At 44.8% G+C, this 21,013-nt stretch overlaps 1 protein-coding gene and 1 long non-coding RNA gene across 5 annotated transcripts in view; one reads left to right on the forward strand and one right to left on the reverse strand.

The window, feature by feature from the left end:
• The window catches only part of NEDD9 (neural precursor cell expressed, developmentally down-regulated 9), a 103,099-nt gene extending 91,550 nt beyond the window's left edge, over positions 1–11,549 (forward strand). For all 4 annotated transcript variants that reach the window (XM_048309248.1, XM_048309239.1, XM_048309255.1 and 1 more), the window contains 5 exons: positions 4,963–5,064; positions 5,909–6,010; positions 6,455–7,678; positions 8,018–8,107; positions 8,932–11,549. In XM_048309248.1, coding sequence (XP_048165205.1) covers positions 4,963–5,064; positions 5,909–6,010; positions 6,455–7,678; positions 8,018–8,107; positions 8,932–9,423 — 2,010 coding nt within the window. In that variant the 3' untranslated portion in view covers positions 9,424–11,549. The remainder of the gene's footprint in view (positions 1–4,962; positions 5,065–5,908; positions 6,011–6,454; positions 7,679–8,017; positions 8,108–8,931) is intronic.
• On the reverse strand, positions 1,701–20,690 carry LOC125328511. Its single transcript, XR_007204747.1, has 2 exons — positions 18,925–20,690; positions 1,701–3,697 (listed from the first exon to the last, which is right to left on the reverse strand). It is a non-coding gene; the product is annotated as an uncharacterized LOC125328511 (long non-coding RNA).
• Positions 20,691–21,013: the final 323 nt, after the last annotated feature.

Below are 21,013 nucleotides of genomic sequence, written 5' to 3' on the forward strand. Positions count from 1 at the left end.
TCAAAAAGCACTGATCTATTTAAAAAGCAGTCAGTGGGCTCTCGAGCTTGAGAGGCCGTACTGGGAAATACCAGGCTACCCTTTTCAGCCCCCCTCTCTGCCTATGGTTTGGGTGGGGCAAGGTGTTGCAGAGGTGCAACATACCTCTGATCAGTTCTCTCACCTGTAAAACTCACTTGTTTCCCATCATTCTGCATATCAGGAACTGGAGTTCATGAGAACAGGCCAAATTCTGCCCTCCACGGTACTGCTATAAATTCAGAGTAATTTCGTTTGCTTCAGTAGGTTTATTTGCTCTTTGTCCTTGTGAAACAGTGTAAACTACAGTGTTGTGTATTGGCTGTCAGCACGAGAATGGTCTTCTTGTTGCTGTAGTTAGGAATGTTCTCTGTTGCAGCCTAACATGCATTTTAATCCTGGAAGAAATAGAATGTTGGTTTTTCCCCCCCTATATTTAGGGAAGAGGGATTTAATGAACCGCAGGACTGGATATTTTGTAAAGTACATGCACATTCAGCTCTTTTTTCTTGGTTAGGGACATGCCATTGGCATGGAAAAGGCCCAAGTAATTGCTTTTGGAAGAGCGTGGTCTTCAGCAGGAACAGAACAAACTTTCTGCTCAGCTGCCTTTGTTTTGCAGTACTGAAAGTTTGAAGGCTCATTACATGTTTCACCAGAGCCAAAGCTGGTCCCTGTTAGTTGCTCTGCATGGATTAAGTGGTTAACAATGTTTTGAGAATGCTGGGCTAGATAGTTTGTGGGAACACCATCTGTTTCCTTTAACACGTAAACAAGGAAAATTGCTGGTTTGAAATGCAGGGGTTTTTTTTATACTTGGATGACCACAGGCATTCTTAAAAGAGAAGAGGTAAAAGGAAAAATAATCCTCGTGAGGTATAAAGTTCAATGACATTTATTAGAAAATAAATTCTTGAGTGCCAGACAGGGCTGCTATCCCTGTTCTAGAAGTGGGAGAGGGGGAACATTTCCTTTACAGTCATCTCCTTCCTTCTGAAGTCATCTTCGAAAGTAAACTACCGTCAAAAATAAAACCATAAAAAATTGTTCAACAATGCATTGGGAGGGCTGAGCTTCCCATTCAGAAGCATCAAGTTAATTTAATATATTTATGGGTGAATATCCAAAATCAAAAGTTACTTCTGACTGGGTTTGGTATCTTTCTTTCTTCATCTGCCCAGCTACCCCTCTCTTCCTCATACAGAAGAAGCAGGACAATGCCATGTCCTGATGTCCCATGTGAGGTCATGAGAGTAAGAACAAATGCCCCACATTTGCCTTAGTCAAGTAGTGTGGGCATTCTTTTAACTACTGTAACAAAATGTTTACTCAAGCTTTGGCGACGAGCTGCTTCTGTTCTGAATTGACCAGGAATAAGCAGTCCAGAGGCATATTTAGCTTAATGAAAAGTGTTGGAAGGAAAGAGGAGTGGAGGTACAACAGGAAACATTCTTGTACTTGGTACAGACCAGATTACCATCTGCAGGGGATTTCGTTGTGAAATTGCTCATAACGTGTTGTTACTGGATAATAATCCTCCACACACGAAAATACACCCGAGTCACTGGGAGAAAAAAGCTGTCTTTCATGTTATCAGCAAACCTTGGTTGTCGCTGGGTTTCTTAAAGTCTTATTTTCTGCCTCTCATATAACTCTTTTAAAAGCCTAAAGAGGAGCAGACATAAAAGCATCTGATGCATTTTTATTTGGAAAATAAATGCTACCTTAAGTAGAGTGCACTGCTAAACACAGCCCTGCAGACGTCTCAGGTCTTCTGTCCACGGTTGCACTTGCAGGCAGACTGAACTCATGAATACCCAGAATCAAGCGTTTTGTGCTTTAACCTCTCACTTTCTTTGACAAAAGCTAGACACACCCAGAGCAGGGTTTTGTTTCAACCAAATAAAGGCGTTACCCTGCTTGACCACTGCTTTGGGTCTGGGAAAGCACAAAAGTGTCTAGATGATACAAAAAGTCCTGCAGTGCTGAGTGAAACTGGCTTCCTTCATGTGGCCCATCTAGCTTTAGTGTAGCTTTTTAGGATTGTATCACAGCATAATAAATAAAACCAGTGGCCTTGTAGTACTGTAAATCTTCCATACAGCATCTGGTATGTCAGGATTTTTTGAAAAATGGGAAAGGCCTCTAAAGATGAGCTACAAGAGTAACTGCAGTTGCATGAAACTCCTGTATGCAGAGTGGGGGAGACTCTCTCTGCAAGTACTGGGTATGAGCAAGCTTCTCTTCCATGTAAGTTCCAGGCTCCATGGTGTGAGGATATCATCTGCTTTGTGACCAGGGCTTCTTGTTACAAAAGCAAAATACCATGTTTACCTGTAAGAAGAGCAAGTGGGTTTACTTGTGTGTGCTTAGGGAGATGGCTTAGTGGTGGACTTGGCAGTGCTGGGTTTATGGTTGGACCAAATGATCTTAAAGGTCTTTTCCAGCCTTCTGTGATTCTGTGCCTTATTACCTGTGCTGCTTGGATCAACGCTCTTTTTTATATTAGAGGCCTGTGACTTTGCTCATGGAGATTAATTCTCTGAGCAAGAAGGGAGTGGTGGTGTCTTCAGTCCTGAAGGAGTTTAGTCATTCAGCTTCTGGTGTAGAACAAAACTGAGCAAGGGGTTATAAAAATTTCACACTGAACGACCACTATCTGCCTTTTTGGAGTCTGACACAGCCTGAGTCCTGCTTTGTCCATCTAGGCAACAAGCAGCAGGTGAAGCAGAGTCAAACTGCAGCAGCACATCATTCCTCCTGCTTCCAGCACTGCGTGGGGCCTCTGGCTGCCCACCATGAACACCCTGCTGTTTCTTTTCTCTGGGATGGTCAAGCAGTTTCCCAGCATATTAGCAAGCAGCCTAATGCCACAGTGTTCACAGAAGCAGAAGGGCTGGTGGAGATGGGCTCCAGGAAACAGCCCTTTGTTTTTACTGTACATTGTCAGTTCTCCCAGAGGATCCCTTTAAAACACCAAATGACTCATTGAGGCAACTCCATGGTTGTAATTTTGGAGCCCTTGAAAGGAACCTCTGAGTAAACATTGCTTAAAACCAAATATTTCTGTTCTTCATTTGGGTAGAAAGCATTTGACTGGCAGCACACAGCTGGGAAAAGGATGCAAAATATACATGGCAAACTATTCTAGTCTGATCACTAGCCCTCACTGGCAGAAAAAGCATGAAGAAGTGATGTTGATACAAGTTAGAATTTTCTCTGGCAAACAGAATAATCCCAGTATTACATGAGAGTGGCCTGGGAGAGATACTATCTGGAGTGACCCATTATGGGAAGCTTCCAGTTACTTCAGAAAGAACTTCCTTGAAAGTTTTACCTGTAGATACCTTTTGCAATGCAGTAGGTGACTCTGTGGAACAGGAATGGCCTGTCATTAATGTTTTTTTTTAGATTCTTTTTAAAAAAACCTCATATGTACATAAGGCCTATTAGCCTCACACCCAACGGAGCGGGAGTTCTCTCATACGCAGCGCTCTGGAGACTGTATCGCTTCCAGTTCCTGTCTTCAGATGCTAATTCAAAGAAAAGCAGTTGCAAAACCCATGGTCTTCCCCGTCTGCCAGGCGTGACTTCCTCCTTCCCCCAAGGCCCATGCAGTCAGGGCAGGGTAATCCAGTGATTATTTCATGGTACAGGGGCAGAGACTACACAGCCAAATCTGGGAAAGTGAAAAGAAGGAAAGCCTGTGTTGTTAACATAGCAGAGAAGAGCTAGGGGGTTGGCATGAGGGACTTTCTCTGAAGACCTCTGTCAAGAAAAACTCACTGTGAAATCTGGCCAGGATGCAAGGATTCCTTTCAGCAAAATCTGCCACAGGATCTTTACTGACCATTTGAGCAAGAAATGTTGTTATGTCTTACATCCAGTTCTAGGGATGGTTAGGTAGCTCTGGTACAAAATTTTCCCTAGCTGAGTACAAAGCCACATCTTATACGAGCCTATGTAATTTGCCATTTTGTGCCTTTGGGTTGCAGTGTTTAAACGTTTTTCTTAGAGCTAAATAGCACCAGCAGAGGTTAGGATGTCAGCATTTCCACTACAAACCCAGCTCTCTTTTGGGGTTAGGTAACATCTCTTTTATACCACACTGCACTGAAATTCTGCTGTGCAGATGCTGTCCAAGACTTAAGGCATTTCTTTTTCACCGAATTTTATTTGTAGTCATTATGATAGTTAATGGTTTACAAAATGTCAAAAAATGTGAATTCTAAGCTTTCTTGTTTTTCAGAGGCTGTGATTGCATGATATACTTCAAGAATGGTTTGACATTTCCCATCTCTTAGAGAAACCAAGCAGAGACAGCATAAATTGAACGTCCTGCTTTGGAAGGCTTAAGCATAGCACTTCTATGTAAAGAATTTCCCTAGCCACAACTCACATTCAGTTCTCCAGGATGCTGTGCTATGGAGCGCAGTAACACAAGGAGTCCTGCTGGAGGTGGGAAATACCTCTACAAGCAAAGGCATAGACTCCCAGAGCCTAAACATAATATTTTAAGCCTCTGACAACGAGTGGGGACACTCACACCTAGCAGGATCAGTGTACACACAGCCCTGATCTCAGCGAGTGGGTGGTGTAGCCATCACCTCATGTGGTCTGTGCTAATGGGAAGTCAGTGGGAAGAAGGGACTGAGCTCTCAGATGGGCTGGAGAATCTGTGCTTGAGAAATAGAAGACAGTGTAGAGCACTAGCAAACAGTCATGTCAGGGCTGGTCTGGAAAGAAAAGATGGTGCATTTGTAGCTACTAACACTCATTTTAGGGTGTTCAGCTCTCAGAAGGGTATGCAGAGTGGTGTTACTAACATTGCCAATGAAGCATGAATGTTAACAGGAGTGGATTGTTTATACCCTGTGCAGTTACAGGAAGAACATTCTAAGATCCTCAGAGACTTAACATTTCCTCTTTTTCTTTCATCCACAGGTAATAACACCAGTCCGGTCAGGACAAGGTTATGTTTATGAATTCCCTTCCAAACACCAGAAGGATGCCTACGATATCCCCCCTGTTCGCCCTCTCCAAGGGGTAGGTACCAACAAAAGTGCGAACAGGGCACAAAAGGTGATGAATTTCTACCAGACTTTTATGAGCAAGGCAGGTTCTCTCATTTCAGAGAGAAAATATGTTTTAATTAGATGCCATGGCTTATTCACAGATCACAGACGTATTTCAAAGTTTTATTTGATGTTGACTGAGATTTGGCAGCACACCAAAGGCAAAAGTCCCATTTGTTCTTTCTGTTTTGATCAAAGAGTATATCTAAACAGAAGAAACTTGCTGCCTGGGAACATTTTTTTCCCCGTACTTTGTTGTTGCATAGTTGACAGTAATTCACTCAGTAAGGGTAAAATTATCGCCTAGATGAACAGCTGCTATGCAGGGAGTTGTTTTCACCACCTATTGACTGCACCACGAGCTTGAAATGTATGTTTGTTCTGGGGGAAACCCTTAGCAGTCAGTCCCCAGGACCACAGACATGTGGAGTGGATGGTTGCAGGACCTGGAACTCACCCAACCTGGATGTAAGGGTGTGATCAGTTCTGGTCACGTGTGCTCCCCTGTTCACCCCAAGAGGTATCTGTAATAGACTGACCCTGATTTACCTCTCAGGATGGAAGTCAGCTGTGACTTCATTTCTCCAGCCTGCTGTCCACACAATTGCCCAAAGGAGACCTAGCAAAGTGCATTTCCTCCTAACTGTCCAAAATTCTGGGCAAATCCAAAACATTCTCCCATATGAAAAAAACTTGAAGAGCTCTGGTCATGTTCAGACTTTTTGAGAGGAGACACAGAAACTAGGAAAACTCATCTGATAGCAGAGGTTTCCATGAGGTGACTTGTTTCTGTAATCAGTTTATTCTTTCTTCAGATATATGACATTCCCCCCACATCGGTTAAGGGGCCTGCACTTCCAGTTCCCACGGGAGAAGCAAAAGCTTTAGGAGTGTATGACATACCACTTGCCAAAGGGGTAAGTATTACTCTGTTTCCACAAGATCCTGTATTTTCGTGTCTGACCAAAGACATGTTCAAACAAGGGTTCATGTATGATCCTGAAGGAAAAGGAGATTTAGTACTTCAAAGATTTCCTTAGGTTTTTAAACTCTTAAAACCGGTAAAGTGAAGCACTGCATCAAAATTAAGGTTATGAACTATAAACTGGTAATTAGACCTACATTATCTTTGTGGCAGCATGCTGCCTTTTTGGATTTTTCTGCTTATGAGAATTTGCATCAAGATGAGTGATAAAAAGCGAGATATTAAAACTGACTCTCAGTCAAACTCAGGATAGGGAGCTGACTCTTTGAAAGTCAATAGCAGATCTTCCATCCCAGCATTTTATAGGCCATATGGAAGATGTAAAATATTCTGCTATTCTAGTCAAGGGTTTCATGTTTTCGGTTCTGTGATTCAGGTCTATGCTGCACCTCCATCTGCATGCCAAGATGATACAGCCCTGAGGGAAAACTTGCAGGATTTTTCATCTCCAGTGGGCCACAGTGTAAGACAAGAAGGAGTATATGATATTCCTCCTCCCATCACCAAAGCAACTGGAAAAGAACTTAATAGATTTTCTCCTGAGAGCCTGTTATTGCCAGGTGGAATGCCACAGACACAGAGTGTTTATGACATCCCTGTGAACCATCAAAACCAATTTCTTGGACAGCAAATTGCACCTGAAAAAGATGTTTATGATACCCCAAGAGGAACTGCATTCCCAGGACAACAGACAGGACTCAGTGAAAGTCTCATCGCAGAAGGAAGAGAAGGTGTCTATGATGTTCCCCCACAAGTCCTCCAAGACAATAAAGGCTTACAGGATGTGACTGATGGGATGAATAGGTTGTCTTTCTCCAGCACAGGAAGCACGAGGAGTAACATGTCCACATCTTCAACGACATCAAAAGACTCTTCTCATTCATCATCAACTGCACAGGACAAAAGACTAATCCTTGATCCAGACACTGCTATAGAGAGGCTTTATCACCTCCAGCAGATGGTGGAGACAGCTGTCAATCACCTCACAGCCTTCATTACACCAGACTGGCGGTCCTATGGATATATGGAGAAGCACATCAATGAAATTCACGCTGCTGTGGATAAGGTAGAGCAGTCACTGTTGGAGTACCTCCAGTTTGCCAAAGGATCAGCAGCCAATGCTTCGTGCCTGTCCGAGTTCAGCCTCCTCAACAAAATGAGGAGGGAGGTGCAAAGGCTGGAGGACTCCCACCAGATCCTTACCCAAACCAGTCATGACTTGAACAGCTACAGCTGGTCTTTGAATGTCCTGGCTGTCAACAGAGTGCAGAACAAGTGCGATGACCTGGATCGGTTTGTTATGGTGGCAAGGACAGTCCCGGACGATGCCAAGCAGCTGACCACTACTATCAGTGTCAACGCAGAGCTGCTCTTCAAACAGGCTCTGGCCAGCTCCCGTTTCAAAACCGTACCAGAGAATATAATGAACACTCCTGACTGTGTCTACGACAGTCCTCAGATGCAGCGTCACGGAGAAAAAGCACAGACCCACTGCAGCTCCCTTCCCCTGCTCCTGAGTAAAGGCCAGCACCCTTACAATGCCACCAGTGAAGTCTCGGAAAAGAGCTGGATGGATGACTACGATTATGTTCACCTGCAGGTCGGTAAACCCAACACCTTGTTCTGCACAAGGACATGTAGGAATTGTCTGTGGCTTTTGTAGAAGCTGCTTGTGGGGAAGTAGCAATTGATTGTCGCGCTAATGCATATTTGAGAGTAATTTCACCAGGGTGATTACTTCCTCTCAAACAGGACTGTTGCATATGTGATAGGGATATAGCCTTTTGCTCTGCCACACTATCCTTGCATTTTCTGTACTCTTGGTGGTGCACTACCAGTGAGAAAGGCAATACAAAGCAGCCTCTTTCTTGACCTGTAGTTGTCATTTAGCTCAGGAGCAGTTTTGATTTAACACAGTCTCTTACGTTATGCAAAACAGGGTAAAGAAGAATTTGAAAGGCAACAGAAGGAGCTTCTGGAGAAAGAAAATATTATCAAGCAGAGCAAAATGGAGCTAGAGCACCATCAGGTATGTTCTCCCGGGTGTATAATCACCCTGAAATGCAGTGTTCCTCACACGTAAGGAGCACTGGTCAAATAGAGCAGGAGGGGCCCTTGTCTTAGCAGTGCACTAAGGATACAGATAATAAAATGCAAAGAGTTTAAAAACTCTAAAAGCTTACCACGGAAGAGAAGTGAGCTTCTGTGATGTCTCACAGCAGGTCAGTCACAAAGCCAGCTTGAGAACTTGGCTTTCCTGGCCCACCATCCAGGGCCTTAATCACTGGACCGTACTGAATACATGTGCCACCTGCACAGCTCCTCAGTGAACATCAACACCATCAGCTCATATTGTGCTGAACGTCATTTTTAGTGCTAAAAAAGTAGGTCACAAGATCAAGGGCTGTCACTTTTTCCTCATATTAATTCTTCAATATGTTGTTGCCGTATCGTATGGCAGAAAATTGTACAAGCAATGAGGAGGTGAGAGTTAAAGGGTTTTCATCTCAAAATCCCACAGAGATGACAGCTTTTTAAAGATTGTGTAGGAGTCATTGGCACTTAAGTTCATCTCTCTCACTTGTGATTTCAGAATACTCCAAATGAGCAACAGCCTGTAAATTCAGGAGTTTGGGTTGTTGGGTTTTTTTAATGCAAATAAAATATTTTAGGTGTTTCTCCCTTCTGAACTCTGCATGTTTGGATTTATGGTAATCAAAGCACTTGATCCTTTTTACTTAGCATAAGGTCAACATAGGATACCCAGGGGTGTCCCGAGGCATGAAGTGAAATTGTAATACATAACATCTTACAAGAATACTCGCTGAAGAGAGCTTTTGTTTTTCCTTTCAGATCAATCAGTTTCAACGCCTGGAGCAAGAGATCACAAAGCCAGTAGAGAACGACATCTCCAAATGGAAGCCTCCACAAGACCTCCAGACCTCCCACGACAGCCGCCTGCTTTTGTTCTACTCCGACCAGTGTGAGACTCACTTCAACTCCCTCCTAAACGCCATTGATGCCTTTTTCAGTTGTGTCAACTCTTCTCAGCCCCCCCGGATCTTTGTGGCACACAGCAAGTTCATCATTCTGAGCGCTCACAAACTTGTGTTCATTGGGGACACGCTCGCGAGGCAAATGATGACTCAGGGCATGTGCAACAAAGTGATGAACTCCAGCAACCAGCTGTGTGAACTGCTGAAGAGCGTTGTTCTGGCCACCAAGGCAGCTGCCTTGAGTTACCCCAGCGCTGCAGCCCTGCAGAAGATGGTGGACCGAGTAACAGAGCTCTCTCATCACGCACAGTTGTTCAAACTCTCACTGGTCCAAATGGCATCCATGTGATACCTAGCAGAATCCAATCCGTGAGCAGCAAAGCAGAAGAGCAGACAAACTGGAGCTATTTTTATGTAAATGTTATCATTTTCTAGATATTTTGTATTAAATATTTTAAATACATTCTTATGCATTAGAGAGTCTAATTAAATCAGGGATCTGGGAATATTTTCTGGTTCTGTATTATGTTTCTTATACACATTTAGATTTGTATACACAGCATATATGTATATGTTGCTACCTTCCCTAAAACATCAATTAAGCACCTTAAAAATTATATGTCAGGTGAACAGTGCATATCTTTTGTATATACAGCCTGTTTCCTCAGCATATTTGTTAACTGGATGCTGCACTCTTTTTGTTTCATTCCATCTTGATGCTGGTGCATGGGCTTGGTTGTGAAACCTACTTGTAGCAATCCATGAAGCAAGTGTAATGGTTCTCATAGAACTCCATTCCCTTCTTAGAAATTACTTTCTATAGGTTAATTCTGTGAAGCTCAACTCCTCTTGATGTTACTTTGTTGTGTAAAACATTTGGTCGTTCTGACCAACATAGATGCACAGCTGCAATGAGCAACACATCAATCAAGGCATACAGCATTTGGGAGAAAAGCATTTTTAGGCCATGTAAGAAACCGGACCTTCTAAGGAGGAAGGCAGAATTGTATATATTTAATATCTTTTGGCATTCAGATTTCGCTGTTTCTAATAACTGTGCAACATGGGATTTCAAAACCATGGATGGATTCCCAGCAATGTAATTTCATACATGTTTACTTTGTATGTCCTTGCATTGGCAATTTAATTTTAACAGTCAGGCTTGAAAGCCTTATTGTTTATGGACTCAGAGTTATCCTGAGGGCATCCCAGGATCCATTGGGCTCATCTTTGAGGCTGTGGATGAGCAGTGTTTCAAAATACCAATCCCTTTCAGAAGGATTAACATACAAATTGTATTTCGTATGGAAAGAAAAGAGCTTAATTTGAAATAACAGATATTTAAACATCTCTATATCATACACACAATTTAATGAAGAATAGCACTTAATTTTCTAGGACATGTAATTGGGAATTAATTGCATCTGTTGCAATTCTGACTTCCATTCAACTACTGGGCTTTTTTTCTGGAATTCTGTTGCGTAGGTACTGGTCCTTTCTGCACTACACTGTTGTTGCCAAAAATGACATCCTGTTTTAATGGGACCGTTCCATCAATAAGCACACACACTCCCACCTAGTAATTTTCAATGTAGACCCTTAAAAACTGTTAGCAGAGTGTTAGGCTCCTCTAGAAATTTCATGTATGCTGGTCGCTCCAAAATCCATATCAGCTTATTTGTCATCATTGCCTTCTGTGAACCCCCTAAAAATAAGTCACAGAACACCATTTGCCTGTGGTCCCCAGCCTAAAAGCTGTGCTTCAAAGAGAGCAGTAGCTCAGGAAAATTCCAGGTGATTCTGGCATTTTTAAAGCAGAAACACTACTGTCCTTATTAATTCAAGGTGGTCCCACATGAATGTGTTCAGAGCATTTGCCAGATCTCTGGCAACTACATGGTTGTGAGATCAGTAGCACCTGGAAAACAGGCACTTCTGCCTAACTCCAGACTTTCCCATTTTGTAGCCAAACATGTGCCTTATTAAAATGGGATTTTTTGTCTTAGGTAACAGAACTGTTTCAGCAGTGTATGAAATCCTGCAGCCTTAATGGATTGTCTTAGAGCGAAGACCGCTGTTCGCTACCATAACATTCCAGAGTGCAGAACATTCCTGGAAGGTCAGTGGAAGCCAGCACAACCCCAGCTGGCTCAGGATGGGCTCCAAGGCTCGGCCTGGTGTAACATTCTGAAAGGGCAGTTATGATTTTGTAACCTATAACCAGCTGCCAGAAAAGCAATCTACGTGAACCTGTTTTGTACTGTTGTTGTTTGGGATTCTTTTGCATTTCCTTGTCCACTTTTTTCACTGTATATTCTTAGAAAGTGAAAATGTGTTTCTAAGTGTAGTGGTTATGTTGATAGTTCGTGGTTTCCAAAGGAGAACCTTTATTGCAACCCTGTATTACAGTTTGTTATCTTGTAGAGAATCATTTTGAAACAATTAAAATTACTAGCTTTTTTTATATAAAAAAGGAAACTTGGTCTAATTTTTTCTTGTTTTCAGAGTCTTCTAAGCATATTAAAGGGCAATTTTGCTGCTTGCTAATACAATCAAAGCCATTCTAAGATGAGGAATTAACTTTCCATCTTTTCACTGGTTAGTGCTTATAGTGTGAAATGAGAACTTGGGGGTTTAAGAGGAAGGGACAGACAGTTTCCCTGCCTGTCCAGAAGCAGCAGGTGAAGCATTTATCCAACTCAGCTACGCAAGCTAACAAGTCCAAAATACAACTGTCAGAGCCTACAGTACACTGAGCCACAGTCCTGCCCCATTCCTTGTGTGTATTCCTGCTGTTTAAGTTGCATCCTGAACCACCTCATCCTAACACCGACAATGGTCCTTCAGGTGAGAGTGGGGCAGTTCCTCTCAACAGGATCCCACAGTAAGGTGGGGTTGCAGGACACAGATGTGCCTTCCACCCTTTCTGGCCTGCTCTCCCTCTCCAGCACTTACTGGTGAAGCCATGATCCACACAGGAACTGGAAAAGCAATTTGGCTCAGTGCAGGTACCTTGCCCTGCAGCCCAGTGATAACAGTACCCCTCTTCTACCGCATGCCAGGTTGAGCATTATGTGGGTGTGAGTTCCATCTGAAGCAACCCAATGGGTTTAAAGATCAAAAAGTCTTTCCCAAAAGTTACTTTCACATTTCACTGCTGCCAAGGCACTCACTGCCCAATCTCCTGTCAAACACCCAGCAGTGCAGGGAGGAGAGAGAGAAAGCCCAGGGCTGGCACTGTCCTTGCACCAGTTTTTGGCTGCTAATGAAAGACATTTCTGCCATGAAGCCTAAGAGCAATGAAAACCTTGGGAGCAAAGTTCTTGGTTTGGCTCACCATGTCCTTTGCAAGGGGACAGCTGGGGATGCAGGGCTCCTTCCAGAGAGTGCTCCATTTTGCTCCCCTGCTAAATTTAAAAAGGTCAACAACAGAGAAGGGACTGGACAAACAAAATAGTTCAGAATAGAAACCAGAGACTCTTTTTTCCCCTCCCTGAGCCACAATGTCCCCATGCAGTTGTCAAGAAACTGCTGTTGTTTGGCAACCAAGTTGATGGCCAATGTGAAATGACTGTCTCCTGTCCAGTGTGGAAAAAACTCTGCCTCAGGCTAGTGGCAAATGCAGAACACACATGGCTCTTTACTCCATACATTAAGTAATTATTATTTCATGTTAATTAGAAAAATGCTTCCTTCCTCTTCCAGAATGATGAGCAAGGGAGAAAGAGGCAAAAGCCATCCTTGAAATGAGCAGATTTTAGAGAAGTTACCAATTCATAATGACACAGGACATAATTCATACTTCACAACCCCCTGCTGCTACCTCTGCCATTTCTTGCAAACCAGGGTTGTGCAGCTCCTGCCTTTTCCATAGCCATGCACCGCTGCAGCCTTGGCAGATCCGCTGCCTGCTCTTCCAGCACAGGCAACATGGGTGAAGGACACCCACTTCCCACACCATTGCCTGATGCCAGAGTACACCCCAGCATCTTCACATCCTCCGTAACTTCTAGGTCCTGGAGCTTTTGGCACTCTCTGACATGAACATCTGCGCTGTGTTTCAGAAGTGTCCCCCCCACACCTATCATCAGCTCTTCAGAGTGTTGTCACACCAGTGACACCTTCCCTCTGCCTACAAGCCAAGCATCTGTAGCTTTTCAGATCCAAATCCAGCTTTTCCTTATTGAACCTCCACTTCCAGGCTGCCTGCTCTACCTTAACATGCTTCAATCTCAACCTAAAGGCTTTAGAAGCTCATGGGATTTTCTCCAAAGGTAGCTCTTAACCTTCCCTTGCCATTTCTCCTCTCACGCTGTCCACAGCTTTAGTTGACATTTAGACAGAAACATTTCCCGGGCAAAGGCAGGGTCATGCCAGTCCCAAGAGATGACACAAAGCGTTCCTTCCTACTCCAAAAGATGCCTGTTCATTTCATCTTAGCCTGTTATACTGGCAGTTTCAAAGGCTGCATGTGCATGTCTTAAATCAATGGAGCCCTTTTTCTGCTAGAAGGTTTTCCCATCTCAGAGATGGACTGTATAGATAATGTAGATTTGGGGTCTTTTTAAAAATAATTTATTTTTGTTACCGGCACCCAAATTCCACCTACAACAGCAACTTTATCTGTCTAGGAGTCTGGATATAGCTCTGTGGCTTTTCAACATCACAGTAAAGCTACAGTTGTATGTAGTACTGCAACATCCTTCCCAGAGATTCTTCTGGATAGAAGAGGGCATTGAATCCCAGGCTTGAGAGTACCTGCATAAACTGAACAGCAGCAGGAAAAATATCTAATCCAGCCCTATTAAAAACCTGTTGACTTCAGAGAGAGCAGGAATGATGTTCAGCTTCCTGGGAGGTTGCATGAGGGGTAGCACAGGCTCTTAGTAACTTGTACTACTTAATTTTCCCTCTGATGTACTGCCCAGAGACAATTTTACTTTGATTAAATTAGAGCTAAATTTGGAGTGGAGTTCACATCATGAGCAATGCCTGACTGTGCTGGACGTATTGCCAGCTGTTGGGATCATTTAGGAAACCCAAGTACATCATTCTCCATTCAAAACCCAAATATTTAGCCTTCAGCGCCAGTGAGTTATGCAGGGTAGGAAATAGCCAGTCAGCTGCCTGACCTTGGAAAAGACACCTCCCCAGGGCATTGATTTGAGCTCCTGGGAAGCTGCTGGGTTCATATCGCAGGGGGTCCGATGCTGGTCAGCACCGGTGTGCCACAACCTTCCTAGAGAGAGCGTCCTGCAAAGAACAACTCATCCAGGGGCAGTGGCAGGCCTCCCTGGCAGCAAGCGTAGCAACTTCTGTGCTACAAGTGATTCCAGCTCTTGTGATTCAGCTCCTTGTGAAATCACCCAAGGCAAACTTGGGGACAGAGAGACAGGAGCCTTGCTTGGCAATTCCACAGAGGTAGCTTTTATTGTCCAGCAGCCCCTGTGAAGGGAAGGCCAGAGACAAAAACTCCCTCGTCATGGGCAGAAACAGGGGCTTTTTATGGGAAAGGCAGGGGGTGGGGTAGAAACCAATTAGCCAACTGGGTACAGGGTATTACCATGTAGAAACACGGCATGCTGGGGGTGGTTCACTTTGTCACCATGACCCCGGAAGGTTGCTTATGTCTGGGGAGAGTCTTTTTGGCCTCAGGCCTCTCTCCTCCAAGGGACTGCAGAGAGCTCTTGTGCCAAGGGCTCACAGCCCTCCACAGGTTCAGATCAGGGTGCTCTTCATCCCCCCACCTTCCAGGTCAGTGGCTAGGACCACTTAAGGGTGGCTTCCCAGAGCAAAGGACCAACAGGGATAGTTTCAGGTCAAAATTTCAGGGCACAATCTGGGCATGCACACAGCTGTAGAGGCCTCCTCTTCAGCCTCTCAGGGCAGCAGAAAAGCAGTAGTTGCCCATCCCATGGGCAAAGCTCTTTGTGCCTCCTTAGAAACCCTTGTCTCTGTGGAAACAGTCTTTGCTCTCAGATGTGTGGATTGCTGAACAGGAGAGACTGAAATGCTCAGAGAGACAGTGCTGAGTAGAAGATCACTTTTCCATCTCTCCTGGGGTTTAATTTGCAGTAGTAACCTCCTCACAGCAGTTTGTGCTTCAGTTTTGTCTTTTCAGCAGACAGTATCAGGCTTGGCTCAACCCACAATCGAGCTGCAGTTTGCTTTCCTCTTTCTGCAACTCTCCAGGTTTAACTTCTGGCGCTAGGCCCCCACAAGCAAAGCCCACCGAGTCACTGCTCCTCACGGGAATTCACTTTGTTGCTATTGGCCTGTCCATCTCCATGAGTCCTCCGAGTCCCTGCTGAGAGCGAAGCCCAGTGCCCGGGAAACAGGTGCCCAAGGAGCACTGCCAGCTCCAGTGGCCTCGGCATCCCCACCAGCGCCCTGACAAGGGTTTCCTTTTCTCTGCTGCACACCAAGGGAAAGGATACACGCAGCAATTCAACACGCCGGGCTGACTGTGGTAAAACCAGGAGCGGGGAGCACGAAGTCTCGGGTCTCCAGGAGATTCACGAAGCTCAGCTCATCGCTCCGCGCTGCCTCGGCTTTGCGGCAGGAACAGCAGCTGCCGCCCCCGCCCGCAGCGGGCTCCCGGAGGGTTTCACATTCCATAAGGCCGGGCAAAAATCAAAATTCCCTGGTTCCGTGCAGGCTCGCGCCCACGGAGTATCGGCTCCTGTCAGCCAAGGGGGATGCAAAAACCCTGTTGCTGAGTGGGAGGAGTTGTCCTCTGAGATCAGGAGGACTTTTTTTCCTCATTCCGTGTAATTTCCCTTAATTACAGAAAAAGTGATCAGAGCCCTTTCATTGATGTAAAGCTGCAGGAAACCAAATTCAAGAGGCCCTTCACAGCTTCCTACTTAGCCAGCTTTATCTTGCTCAACACTGCAGCCAGGGCTGCCCAAACCATTGCCAACCAGGAAAACACAGTAACAATGTCCCAGAAGCATCTGCTATTTATATGAAGGCAGACTTAACCATGGTTAAATGAAGGTTACGGTGAAGGACAAGCAGAAAAATCTGGAGGAGGAGAGCAGAGGACAGGAAAAGAAAAAGAAAAGCCTGCTCCGGCTTTAAATTTTCCTACAGAAAGGAATCAAAGTAAATATTAAAACTTTTTGTGCAGTTAGAGGACCCCAGGGCATTTTGCCATGCAGTGATCCAAGTCCTCCTTTATTCTCAGTCAAGCTCAAAGACAAAAAGCCACAAGGGTGAGTGGCCATGAACATGAAAAAGAAAAGATAGACTTCTACTGTTTTTTCACCCTATGCTTTGTTTTTATGCAGGATGTTAGGAGCAGCCCACCCAAAAGCCTTTTATCTCAGGAGGTGACTTGAGCTGGAAACAGGTACCTGTAATTAACTTGCATTCCAGAAGGGGAGAAGTTAACTTACCTGGCTTTTCTTCATGAGGCATTTCAAAGAGAAATTAATTTTTGATGAACGAGCATGTGCATTCTGCAGTGCTTGACCTGCAGTTACTTTTCAGGCCCCACTGCTCTAGACATGGCTTTCGCTTGTCCACTCGCAGATGTACTAAAGGAATACGCACAACAGCCCTGCTGGAAACCTGTACCACTTTCATGGGAATTGCTACAATGACCAAATGGACATTGCCAGAGCAGAGCTGCACTGCACAGGACACCTCATTCCACCCTGAAACAGCAGCAGGTGGAGTTGCCTTTGCTCACTGAGAAGTTAAGGTGGAAATGCACAGGTCCCTTGAATGCAGGCAGCACACAGAACCACTGGCTCCATCAAGAAGTAGAGCTGCTGAAGACACCAAGATACACAAATGAGAAAGCTTCTTCCTCACTCCCTCCTTTTCTCTCCATGGGGCAGTGATGTTCAGAAATGCCTCAGTTTGGATCAGCCTGTATCTGCTCTCAGTGTGAGACACCACAGATGCAATTCATTCTGCCCACCTAAAGACATTTGCATGGGAAATATCATCAGAGTCCCCTTTAAACTTGACTAGAGCCCGATCTATATGATTAAATCTACTTTAGGATGAGATAAATCCTCTCTGGGCTCCATCTTCTTAGGTCCTCAAGGGCACCTGAGACAAGCAGCTCAGGTGCAAATGAACACATCATACCCTCCTAAATTTTGAGGCTGATGAACACCACCTGGAGACCTGCCTCCTGAAACTTGGTGGGGCCACATACACAGCTCAAGTCACAGCCTGAACACTAAAACACTCTAGAAATTCATGGACTTCCTCTGGCCCACCAAGCCTGAAGCTGGTATTGGTACCATCAAAGCACCCGAGGATTCAGCAAGTCAGGGCACTCCTGGAGCCTGAGGCAGCAAATGTCACAACCCACATCCAACCTGAGTACCCCCAGTCCTGCCACCTCCCCCTGCCCTCAGACAGCCTCCAGGCTTTGCAATCAGCCCTGGCTCTGAAGCCCCATCAAATAAAACATGCTCTGTGCCAGATGGGGGAAAAGCTGGACACACAGGTAGCTCACACCTCTGTGCCTCCACTCTCCCAGCAGTTTTCTTGCCAGCTCTGCATTTGTAGCAGTGCAAAGTCCAGGTGGTTACAGAGTTCCTTGTTTAGGAGCTCCCAGCCTGAAGGATTCCTGGGTTAGGTTGTTCTTCCTTGTACCAGAGCAGAGAAACACAGAAGAAGAGGAAAATAAGGCAGATTTCCTTAAGGTCACAGAGGTGGTTGATAGGTGAGGTTTAGCTCCCCTCCATAAGTAATCCTGCATATATCTCTGCCTTGCTGGAAAAGTGTAACAAGCAGTTTCAGACACTCATTTCCAGGGAGAACATGCACCAGATGCCAGGTTAAGTGGCCTTGGGCACAGCAAGGGCTGAATCACCAAGAGAGGCTAAAGGAGAGTCAAATGACAGAACAACTCTTAGTTTTGAAGTGTTGGTTTCAAAACTATTTTCTGACAAAGTGAATTTCCTTTCTTCTTCTAGTTCAAAATGTTTTGTGAAAGTCTTTTTTCATTTGCTCTGACTGCTTCTCCACTACCAGCACATATGCCTCATCTGGTTTTTCCCTCATTTTTGTCTGGTTTTTTCCTCATATGGGATTGAAGATAACACAACTGCTAACAGTAAGTACCTTACATGGTGAGTATGTACATCCAGATGAAAGAGTTTTCACATTTTTGTTTTCCTCTTCATGATATTTTAGAAAAAGAACACCTTCTAAAGAGCTTATTGTCAATGCTGTATCTAATGACACAAGCAAAGCCTTGTACACACCAGGCACTGCCTAGGCAGCAACCTGCAGTGGCAGCTGGCAGCACAGGAATAAAGAGTCAGGTATTTAGGCACTGTGCTCATTAGCTGTTAACCAGACGGAGAAGTGTCAAGATACTCCTAAGCTACTTCTGCCCCACCAATCAACAACACATTATTGGATAAAACAAAAGCACCCACTTGGAGGCCAGCACAGGATACCAGTATTACCATATAATCCAGACCCCTGCCACTGAGCAGTTTTGCAGCAAGTGATTCTGCCTCAGGCTGTTCTAGCACAGGGGGAAATCCCATAATTCATATATTTCATATGGAGCCATTACAGCTCATCAGCTACTTATCAGAGGAGCTCTGCTACAGTTAACTTTTTCTGCTAAAATTCCCATAATAGACAGACACAGGAGCCTGTGGCATCTCTTCTACAGCAAATCAAAATCTTTGGAGCAACCCATCTAATCCATATAAGTTATTCACAAGTAATAACTTCAGCAGAAAATGCCAACCTCTACTTCCAGGCAAGGCAACAGAGCATAAAATTTCCATGCCCTCTGATCATTGCTCAGTTTCTCATCCTATAAAACAACCAATCAAGTAGAAAAGAGAAATTCAATGCTTCCTACATGAATGCATCCATGGCTTCCCAGGAGGACATTGTATGACTAGCAGCTAGGAGGCCATTTAAGCAGGCTCTGTTCCTCAGCCATGCTGCTTTTCCACAGGCACACAAAAGCCACAGCTGTGGCTCCATCACCAGCTGATATCTATTTTTAGAGCTCACTCCACATGCACAGCAGGGAGTCCACCAGGCCTGATTTGTCTCTAGCCCTTGCACTTTAGGTAAAGAACCAATAATACCTTTTGCACAAGTAGGAACTAATTACCTCTTCACAGCTTCCTTACACAGGTGAAATCAGGTACAGGAGGGTGGGTCAGTCTCACACCTGCTGGCTGCAGCTCAAAGCCCAGAGGCAGAGCCCAGCTCTGAGCTCTGCTGGTCCTGCTCAGTGTGCAGGGCATCCTGGGCAGGAAAGGCTGCCATCTCCTCCCATGTGCTGCACTGAGTGCTGGCTTCTTACTGACTGTTCATAGCAGTAAACATGACAGCTGTTCATGAAACAAAGGAAGGGTTTTCTTTATTCTCAACTTTGGAGACTTTTTAGGTGAGGGGATGTGTGTGTATTCCGTTGGTTTTGTTCTCTGAGCATTTCTAGCTATCAGCCTGACAACATCGAAGAAAGTAAGAACTTCCAGGTGGGTCAGGCCATGGAGAACACAGCCCCATATTCTATTTCTGAAGGGGCATGTGGGTCTGCTTAGGGTACATTCACAAGCCAACTCTCTCTAGTGCTCACAATCATTGGATGTTGGAAGTTAGGAAACACCGCACTGACTAAACCTCTCATTAGCCTATGAACTTGGGATTTGCCCATGGAAGTATCCATTAGCTGGTATCTGCAGGTTCATAACCTTATCTTTGTGACATCCTGTGGCAGATTGCAGGTTTTCATTACCTACTGTGTGAAGTGTTTATCTACATATGGGACAACCAAGAAATCTGTTGCTGCAGCCACCACTGAAGTGCTTGGCAATCCTAGAAAAGACGCTGCTCCTGTCATGTACCTGTACCTTCAGTGTCCTTAGTCTGTTGTGTGTCCTTCCCAGAGAGGGAAGCATGCACTGAAACCACTGGCCCCACACTCCCCTCATCCTTGCACACTTTCTTCCTTTCTCTAGAAGAGGCTCACCCTGCTGTCCATCACAATTACTTTTGAAGCACCCTCCAGTCCTGGTTAAAGTGTTGATGAGGAGCATATCTCACCTAACATGAACTGAGAGCAAGGGTCTTGGAGAAGGGAGAAAATACAGCATGACTAAAGTATTTCCTGGTTTTGTATATGGATCCTGGCTAGTCAGCCTTGGGTTGGAGTCTGGACAAGAGAAAAATAGAAGCCCTGTCTTTTTTAGCACTTGAACACCACACATACCAAAGGTTGGCTTCAGCTGTTCCTCCTGCTGGCCACAGGGCAGAGGCTTCTTCCTCCTGTCCAAGCTCCTGCAGGACAGGTGGGTGGCCACAGCTGCAGTGGTCCAGAGCATTGGCAAGCACCTCCTTTCCAGTGGCATTTGTGCTCCCCATGGAGCTGCCTGCTGCCAGGCAGAGGAGTGGTGTAAGAGCCAGTGCCACCCTCAGCCCTGCTAGGGTGTTACAGACAGCCCAATTTTTAATCACAGCATTTCATCTCAGTTTTGACTTCGACAGTCTCACAAGCACTAGAGATCACTAACACCAGAGCAGCAGCCTTCCAGACCCAAACAGCAGATGAAGACTCCTCAGGCACACACCTGCACAGCTGGAATAAGACTGAATTTCCCTGGCAAGCCACACAGACTGGAAAAAAAAAAAAGTTATTTGTTTTTAATGCCAGCAACCCTCTAAGTTTAAATGCTAGATTTGCTAATGGAGACTCACTGTAAGTCTTGCGTAATAAATGTTTTCCCTCAATAAGGGGAAAACAGGTTTCTCCAAAGTCATGTGCAAGAAAGTGCTTCCTCCTCCCTTAGCCTGAATACAGTCATCAGCAGTGTAACTCAACAAGGCTCCCACTATATCTCTATCCCCTAGCTTTTCTCAAGGATTTTGGTCTTTAATGGAGGAAAATGTTACACAGGCTCCTGTCCCCAAGTCTAATATTAATATTGTGCTATTAA

The sequence above is a fragment of the Corvus hawaiiensis genome, chromosome 1 (genome assembly GCF_020740725.1).
Source record: "Corvus hawaiiensis isolate bCorHaw1 chromosome 1, bCorHaw1.pri.cur, whole genome shotgun sequence".
In the NCBI taxonomy this organism is placed as follows: domain Eukaryota; kingdom Metazoa; phylum Chordata; class Aves; order Passeriformes; family Corvidae; genus Corvus; species Corvus hawaiiensis.